General features: G+C 44.1%; 1 protein-coding gene across 3 annotated transcripts in view; it reads left to right on the forward strand.

Annotated features, from left to right (window-relative positions):
* Positions 1–84: 84 nt before the first annotated feature.
* LOC100469206 (signal-induced proliferation-associated 1-like protein 1) overlaps positions 85–9,233 on the forward strand; it is a 127,287-nt gene continuing 118,138 nt past the window's right edge. For all 3 annotated transcript variants that reach the window (XM_034642441.1, XM_034642442.1, XM_034642443.1), the window contains exon 1: positions 85–1,903. In XM_034642441.1, coding sequence (XP_034498332.1) covers positions 406–1,903 — 1,498 coding nt within the window. In that variant the 5' untranslated portion in view covers positions 85–405. The remainder of the gene's footprint in view (positions 1,904–9,233) is intronic.

Below are 9,233 nucleotides of genomic sequence, written 5' to 3' on the forward strand. Positions count from 1 at the left end.
CGAGTCTTTTATTTTCATGTGTCTGGTTTTAGCAATTGCATATTTATTTTTAGAGGTATTTATCAGATGCTAATTCTAATTGTCCTCCTTCTCTCTTTTAGAGAAAGCATGGGATTGTGGCAATCACAGAGCCCCAGTAATACAAGTTCCATTCAGTTTTTTCTGAAAGAAAGCTGTCTGTGAAAAGTGAAGCAAAGGAAACCATTGTGGATTATAATGTTTTGAAGATCTGGATTTTCAGAGTTTTGGAAATAAGGCATCTTTTCACCTTTTAAATGAAAAAGATTAAGATCTCATGCAACTGCTGTATTTTCTGGAAACCGTTCTCCAAAAGGGAAGTGCACATTTAAAACTTAGCTATGATGGTCCTTTGTGCAGGGATTTGAGTCTGATTGCTTCTCCATCATGACCAGCTTGAAACGGTCACAGACAGAGCGGCCGGCTGCCCCCGAAAGGGCCTCGGTTGTGGCCACAGATGGCGCTCCCAAAGTCCACACTGATGACTTCTACATGCGACGCTTCAGGTCCCAGAATGGCAGCCTGGGGCCCTCGGTCCTGGCTCCAGTAGGGCCGCCCCGAAGTGAAGGCTCTCACCATATAACCTCCACCCCCGGAGTCCCCAAGATGGGGGTTAGGGCTAGGATTGCGGATTGGCCCCCACGCAAGGAGAACGTCAAAGAATCTAGCCGTTCAAGCCAGGAAATAGAAACCTCAAGTTGCCTTGAGAGCCTGCCCTCCAAAAGCAGTCCTGTGAGTCAGGGAAGTTCTGTTAGCCTCAACTCCAGTGACTCAGCCATGTTGAAGAGCATACAGAACACGCTGAAAAGCAAGACGAGGCCGGCGGAGAGCATGGACTCCAGATTTCTCATGCCCGAAGCCTACCCCAGCTCCCCCAGGAAGGCCCTCCGCAGGATCCGGCAGCGCAGCAACAGCGACATCACCATAAGTGAACTTGACGTGGATAGCTTCGATGAATGTATCTCGCCCACCTACAAGACTGGGCCATCACTGCACAGGGAATATGGTAGCACCTCTTCAATCGACAAGCAGGGAACGTCCGGGGAGAGCTTCTTCGATCTGTTAAAGGGCTACAAAGATGACAAGTCTGATCGAGGTCCAACTCCAACCAAGCTCAGTGACTTTCTCATCGCCGGTGGGGGCAAGGGCTCCGGTTTCTCTCTGGATGTTATCGACGGGCCCATCTCCCAGAGAGAGAACCTCAGGCTCTTTAAGGAAAGGGAAAAACCACTCAAGCGCCGTTCCAAGTCTGAGACTGGAGACTCGTCCATTTTTCGGAAATTACGCAATGCCAAAGGTGAGGAACTTGGGAAATCGTCGGATCTGGAAGATAACCGGTCGGAAGACTCTGTCAGGCCCTGGACATGTCCAAAGTGCTTTGCCCACTATGATGTCCAGAGTATATTATTTGACTTGAATGAGGCGATAATGAACAGGCACAATGTTATCAAGAGGAGAAACACCACCACGGGGGCATCGGCTGCTGCCGTGGCCTCCCTGGTCTCGGGGCCTTTATCCCACTCGGCCAGTTTTAGCTCCCCGATGGGCAGCACGGAGGACCTGAATTCCAAGGGGAGCCTCAGCATGGACCAGGGAGATGATAAGAGCAATGAGCTGGTAATGAGCTGTCCGTATTTTCGGAACGAGATCGGTGGAGAGGGTGAAAGGAAGATCAGCCTGTCGAAATCAAATTCTGGTTCCTTTAGTGGGTGTGAAAGTGCCTCCTTTGAGTCTACACTTAGTTCCCATTGCACAAACGCAGGAGTGGCGGTCCTTGAGGTGCCCAAGGACAGCCTCGTGTTGCATCTGGACCGGGTGAAGAGGTACATCGTAGAGCACGTGGATCTGGGCGCGTACTATTACAGGAAATTCTTCTATCAGAAGGGTGAGTGGAGATCTGTAGCATCGTGGATAAAATAGTTAACATGTATTTGCTACCATTTATGTCTTTTTGCATTTTTGAATTACTTTCTCCTTTCAGGCATAAAAATGGATTTTTAATACTAATGATTTTTTTAAATTTAGTGGATGAAATTATAGTCTTTGTGTAAAAGACTTGATCTGTTACCTTGAGTGATGAATGCCATAAAGTTGAAAATATTTTGAAGATAGCTTTTTTTTAATGACTACAAAAACAGTCTTAATGCTGCCTTTTCTTAGAACTTCAAAACCATTTTTCTGCCTCAATGTTTTCATTTTAGTGAACATTAGTTATGTTATTTGACAAAAAATCTCAGAGCCAATAAGTCTCAGGAGTCAAATCTAAGTCTTACAGAATGGNTTGGGGGGGGGGGATATACATATATTTTTGGATTGTACTTTTATGGTTTTATCTCCTGCTTTTAAGAAAGGCCGTGTGATTTATTAACAGTAAGTAGTTTAAACGAAGTCTTAGGAGCAATCTAATAGTGTTTCTGAGCCACATTATTCACTGAAGAGTGAGCTTCAGTCCTGTGCGTACCCAAGCTGAGAAACAGGCTGCTCGCCAGGGAAGGACCTGCACGGTGGTCTNACATCTATATTCCAGAGGAATCCAGCTTAGATCCTAACACTTCATAAATTTAAAAGCCACTAATCCAAAGTCGTTTCTAATTTGAAGCATGGAAAATACCCTGTTAACCAGCATAATTGGAACTGGGTTAATTGAAAATACCAGTAAGAGTAGGGAATCTTTAAAAGTTATACATGCCCAATGTATTTTATTTTCACTAAAATATGTAAAAATGGATTTGCCAAACTCTTGTGAGGCCGAGGGNATGCTGCCTTTTCTTAGAACTTCAAAACCATTTTTCTGCCTCAATGTTTTCATTTTAGTGAACATTAGTTATGTTATTTGACAAAAAGTCTCAGAGCCAATAAGTCTCAGGCAGGAGTCAAATCTAAGTCTTACAGAATGGGGTAGAAAAGGGGTGACTTCCTTTCTGTCTTGTCTGCTTTTTGTGTGTTTGGGGGGGGGGGATATACATATATTTTTGGATTGTACTTTTATGGTTTTATCTCCTGCTTTTAAGAAAGGCCGTGTGATTTATTAACAGTAAGTAGTTTAAACGAAGTCTTAGGAGCAATCTAATAGTGTTTCTGAGCCACATTATTCACTGAAGAGTGAGCTTCAGTCCTGTGCGTACCCAAGCTGAGAAACAGGCTGCTCGCCAGGGAAGGACCTGCACGGTGGTCTGTTAGCTAGCTCAGGAGTCTCCGCAGCCCAGCTGAGTGGCCCCCTGGGTGCAAAGTACTAGAGCAGTATTTTGACTTTCCACCTACTTCTTCAGGGTTTTGACTCTTTCTTAAACTTCTTGTAAATGAAGTTCCACTTCTAGTGCTCATGGTAGCTGTATTAACATTGTTCGCATTAGAATAAAACTTATCCTAAGGTTATTGCATGATAGACCGTATTCATGAGGGCTGATTGACCCCAAGAATCTTGTCTTGTTGCTAATATCCATGTGTCCTAAATATCTGTCCTAGATATTTGACAACGTGATAATGAAAATCCCATTTTCTTTTTTAAGCAGTCGATGTTTTCTCAATAATTTTATGGAGTTCTGATTTTTTAGAAATCACCTATACTGTCCTATATACCTTGACAAGGTTTCTCAGTGTGGCCATCTTGGCATTTGGGCCTGGATAATTCTTTGCTGGAGGGGGCTGTCCTATGTGCATTGTAGGATAAGATTAGCAGCAGCTCTGCCCTCTACACCGTAAACGCCAGTAGGTACCCCTCCCCCCAGTTGTGACGACCTGAAGTGTCTCCAGGTATTGCCAAATATGTCGCGGGAGGTAAAGTTGCTTCTAGCTGAGAACCCCTGCTTTTACCTCAGGACATTTTCCACAGGTGTTTCTGAGCTATCTGTTGGTGGGGGCCATCTTGCTAAAAACAGAACATATTGGTCATAATTTTACTTACATAGTAGTAGGCACTTTTTCTACTAGGCAGTATAAAAATATTAATGAACATTTTTGAGCACTTATTATGTAACAGGAACTTTCAGTAAGTATTTGATATGCCCTGCATTTTTCTCCTTTCAACCTCAAAATGCCCACTGAGGTAGGTACCGTCAATGATTGCGTTTTCCAGATGAGAAGACTGGGGCTTATGTGGTTTAGTGGATGTAGGTGGTTCAGCTGACATGGCGCTAGTAGTGTGGCAGTCTGTATTCCACGTCTGCTCTGTCTCACCTGCGCTGTGTTCTTAACCACTGGGCCCTTCTCTCTGCTATGTCAGAGTGAAGGGAAAGAGTATGTTTTTTATGTTTAAATCTGGTAGAAATTTGTATGGCATAAAAATTTGGACATCTATATTCCAGAGGAATCCAGCTTAGATCCTAACACTTCATAAATTTAAAAGCCACTAATCCAAAGTCATTTCTAATTTGAAGCATGGAAAATACCGTTACCCAGCATAATTGGAACTGGGTTAATTGAAAATACCAGTTAAGAGTAGGGAATTTTTAAAAGTTATACATGCCCAGTGTATTTTATTTTCACTAAAATATGTAAAAATGGATTTGCCAAACTCTTGTGAGGCCGAGGGTTTTTTTTTTTTTTTTAAAGATTTATTTATTTATTTGACAGAGATAGAGACAGCCAGTGAGAGAGGGAACACAAGCAGGGAGAGTGGGAGAGGAAGAAGCAGGCTCATAGCGGAAGAGCCTGATGTGGGGCTCGATCCCACAACGCCGGGATCACGCCCTGAGCCGAAGGCAGACGCCCAACCGCGTGCCACCCAGGCGCCCCCCGAGGGTTTTTCTTTAACAGTGATTTTATTATTTTGAATTTTACGTGGTATTAACAATATAAAACAGACACTAGCAAAGCAAGCCAGTCTTACAGAATCTTAGGTTTCATTTTTTTTCCTCCTTTTTTATAGTTGTCTTGCCCACATCTAATCCAATAGCTTTCTTTTTAATGACTTGCTTTTAAGTCTTTCTAAAGCCTTCAGCTTAGTTTTTAATAGAAACAAGATTTATCTTTTATACTCCTATTCCATCAGCTTTCATAATATTTAATTAAATTTCATAATTACAATAACAAGTCGACTGGCGTAAACAGGTTTGGGAAGACACCGCCTGACTCTGTCAGCTTGAAGCCCAGCTGGTGGGAACAAAGTGTGTGGCCCTGGAGATGGCCTGCCCGTGTCCTTGGGCATTCATCATCATGCTGGACAGAGGGAACTCAGAGCAATAGTTAATCCAGGAAGTCGGTCCAGTGGGAGCCAGTTTCAGAGCGCCTGCTGTGTTTTCTTGGGCCACACAACTTAGAGTTTTCCTATCAGGCAGGTCATTCGTCACAGTATGATAATAAACAACAAATTATGGCTCTGAGTAACCTCATTCGAAGTTGAAATGAAGCCCCCTAAAGTATAACTGTATACTTAAAAAGTTATCTGTCTATACTTAGTCACCATATAGGATATGGCTAAACAAAGTATTCTCTTATAATTGTTACTATACAGCTCGATTCGCTGAGATTCGTGGGCTGACTCCCTTTTTCCTGGTCAGAAACTGAAGGGCAGTTGTCTTGTCGAAGGAGTCCATCAGTGTCAGGTGCATCGGGGTCTGGCACTACTGGCCTGGCTGTCAGTCCAGCCTCTTCGTGACCAGATATTGGCCATTCTGCTGTTGAATGCCTTCCCGACTTCACGTGGCTAAGTCTCGGGGTGGGTGGGGTTCTCGTTCATCAGTAGACTACAGTCAGCGGTATATGTTAGACTTAATTATATTGGGCTCCTGACACTGCAGTCGCTCTGATATCACACTGTTTTTACGGGTGTCATTATTTTGCCAATATAGGTTGTAGACGATATCTGACTACACCACGTAAGCCCTGGCCTGGACACACCCAAGGTTAAATGACAGGAATAATAGAGTTAACATTTATTGTGTCTTTAGTTGGTGTCTTATACGGACTTCCTCCCTTAATGCTCTCAGGACCCCGAGGCGAAGCTGTCATTGCGATGAGTGCTTGTGATACCACCATAGCCTTCCTACAGGGACCCAAACCAGGCAGTAGGATAGCATTAATATCAATAGGGTCATCTCCCTTTGAGTCCATATACGTGTTTTGTGCTTAGTTTTTATTTAGCTAGTCACCGTGGTTGAAGTACCCAGGAAGTTTGTAAGTGGAGAAAACTGTTACAGAAAGTTTCGATGTTGCCTGGAGCCAGCATGGCTTGTTGAGGAGAGTGCTTTCCCAGCCATTGCCCTCCTCACTTTCTGTGGCTGTGCACGACTTCTCCACTTTTGCACCGAGTGTGCAGTTGTCTGCGACGCAGGTGTTCCCTGAATCCCATTCAGAGTGATGCACTTATGGAAAAGAGGGACCCACTGTCTCGGCAGTGGTGTTTGTTGCTCCATTGGTCAAGAGTGTTGATGGGCTAGTCTCTATGTCAGGTGGGGTGTCCCTCTCAAAGTGACCGGAGGTGCTGTATAAGTGACAGGCCTCTCCCTACTGCCCAGGGGCCAGGAGAAACCTCCATTATCTGGTCTGAAGCTCATCTAAGAGTAGTTTCCCCGTTCCTAATGCTTGTATATCTAATTATTTTTCTGATAACGTTAAACCATCAGGTTTATTTGTTTGTACTGTTAATTCCTCGTCCTCCACCTCTCCTCACCCCACCACACCCACGTTTGCACTTGCTCACGCACATGTGCGGACGCACAGACGCGCGTGCACACACATCCGTTCCAGCAGTATGCTGGGCCCCAGAACTATCTGTTGATCGCTGGATTTCAGTTGCTCTTGTAGTGTCTGGTTTTCTTCATAAGAGGATGAGAGGTAAATAACCAGCCATTTTTAGCATCCTTTCTTTAGAATGTATGCCTTAACTTCATGTGCACTTGGGATGACGGTTCAGCACTCTGGTCTAGCCTCCAGTTTACTGTGGAGAGCTGGTCCTGCAGTTCGCGTTCGTTAGAGGAGGTCAGGTAGATGTTGTGAAGTTTTAGTGGATTACACTGTGTTGTGTGTAGATCATCAGGGACACCGTCCAGCTAAGCTTGTTTGAGAAATCTGTGTTTAGTTTGTTTTTTAATCCTCCTGTAGGTATTGCAGCATTAAAGTTGAGAAAAGTTGGGTTGTCTTCTAGTTCAGAGTTCTTTAAGGATAATTATGCTGTTTAGTGTTTTGATGTGGACAGTTTTATCAGGGAGGTGGTAAGCCAGCAAGTCAGCTTCACTGAACCTCTGTGTTCTTGAACTTAACAGTTAATTTTGGCTAAGTTTAATAGGGAAAGATCTTATATATGTATAATAATTCATTGTTTCAATACCCTTGTTTTTTACTGAGATCACATAAACTGTCTTTGATTGGTTTGAAGGTATCTCTCTACTTAGGTAGTCCTTTCAGGGAGATTTTGGGCACTAAATACCTTCTTTAGTTAACCCAGAAGTGTGATTTGCTACCGTCTTTTTCTCAGGCTTCCAGAAGCAAGGAGGCCATTAGGTTTGAAGGTTTGCATGTTTGCTTCTTTGAAAAGGGTCCTCTTCTTTCTCGGCTGTGATCTCCCGAATTTTAACACTGATCTAGACTCGGATCTGTAAGGCACTCAGGATGCTGTATTACCTGAGCCATCGCAACTCGGAGCTGTGTGGAAGTTGGTTAAAAGGGTATGTGCCTCAGCTGTTCCTCCCTCTGTTTTATTTTTAAATCCAGATAAACCGTAAGAGGCCACATTTGCGCAAACACTTGACTTTATTCAAGGTCGTCTTTTTAAGATCCAGTCATATAAAAACAGAATTTGTTGTTGCAATAAAACTGGTGATGAAGCGTTGCCCATTATGTCATTCTTTAGCCCCTTTGGAAAGTTCCACATGAGAAATTTATTTTAGAATGTGATGCCAGGACTTGTTTTCTGGTAGCTACTGAATGGCTGCTCTCTGGTGATAGGTGTGCTGTACTGGTTTGCTTATTTTGTTGACTGTATCTCCTGTTTTACTTCAGCTCCCACACCCACATTTGATTCTCAACTATACAACCTTCATTATTAACACATTGTTTCACTTGCATCTTTTATTTCTAGTTCATCAGCATGATTTATATATTTCCTTTATAATTAATGACCTAAAAAATTCTCTTTGGAAAAGATAATTAGCACACATAACACTTCTATCCAAATGCATCCCTATCTTCCCAGGCTTTCTCCTCTGTTCTAGCTGCCTTTTCTTTTCTTTTTCTAGTAGGCTCCATGCCCAGCATGGAGCCCAATGCAGGGCTTGAACTTGAGACCCTGAGATCAAGACCCTGAGATAAGACGGTGCTGAGATCAAGAGTTGGAAGCTTAACTGACTGAGCCACCCTGGCACCCCCTAGCTACCTTTCTCGCTGTCGTCTGCTTCCACCTGGATGGCTGTGGTGTTGACAACTCAAAGCCCTGCACACAAATGCTGACTTAGTTTTTCCTCCCTAAACGAGTCTCCCTCATCGCCGCACCATTGCTATAAATGCCCCTGGCATCGTCAATCGCTTGGTTTTGCAGCACTGCAGCCTCTTGGACGCCTCTCTGCCCTTGTCCTCCACCTCGGACCGTTGGGAGGGCCCCTTGACTCTACCTTCAGATTGCTGCTCACTTCCTGTTCTCTGTGTCCTGTTCCCAGGGCTGTCGCTGTACGCCCTCATTGCCTCTTGCCCAAGTTCTAGCACAGGTGTCTTACTCTCTCCATCCCTAGTCTGCCCTACTCAAAATCCAACCTCTTGCCTTTGCCAAATAAAATCCAACTTTGCAACCGTGTAAATTTATATTATATCATAAATTTAATCCTGTAACAAATAGTTGAGAGTTCTGAGAAGCCGATGTTGGGACAGTATAGGCTTTTAAGTGGTTTGTTTGGGGTTTGGGGGTGATGCCTGGGACAGAAGAAAGGGGAAGAAGCAGAACTGAGCAGGGAAAGCCTTCAGTCCATGATGCAGATGTGACCCCTGAAAGGAAAGGAGCAGAACTGGCCAAGGGAGCCTCAGGCCACGATGCAGATCTAACAGTCATAGTCGATACAGTGGCATGAAGAATAAGCTTTAGAGGAGTCCTGTGTTGGGCGGGAATGTCCAGGCTCTCTTAGCCGCAGCATGCTCAGTTTGTGGGTGGGGGCTGTCCAGGAAGAAAGTGGCTGGGTTGGAAAACTAGCAGATCCAAAGATGCTACAGCCAGAGACTTTCAGCTCATTGCATTTCTTGTGGCTAAATCGGTTGCAAGCCCTTTCTGGAAGGGAGACCCAAGTGTTGCA

The sequence above is a fragment of the Ailuropoda melanoleuca genome, chromosome 14, assembly GCF_002007445.2.
Source record: "Ailuropoda melanoleuca isolate Jingjing chromosome 14, ASM200744v2, whole genome shotgun sequence".
NCBI lineage: Eukaryota > Metazoa > Chordata > Mammalia > Carnivora > Ursidae > Ailuropoda > Ailuropoda melanoleuca.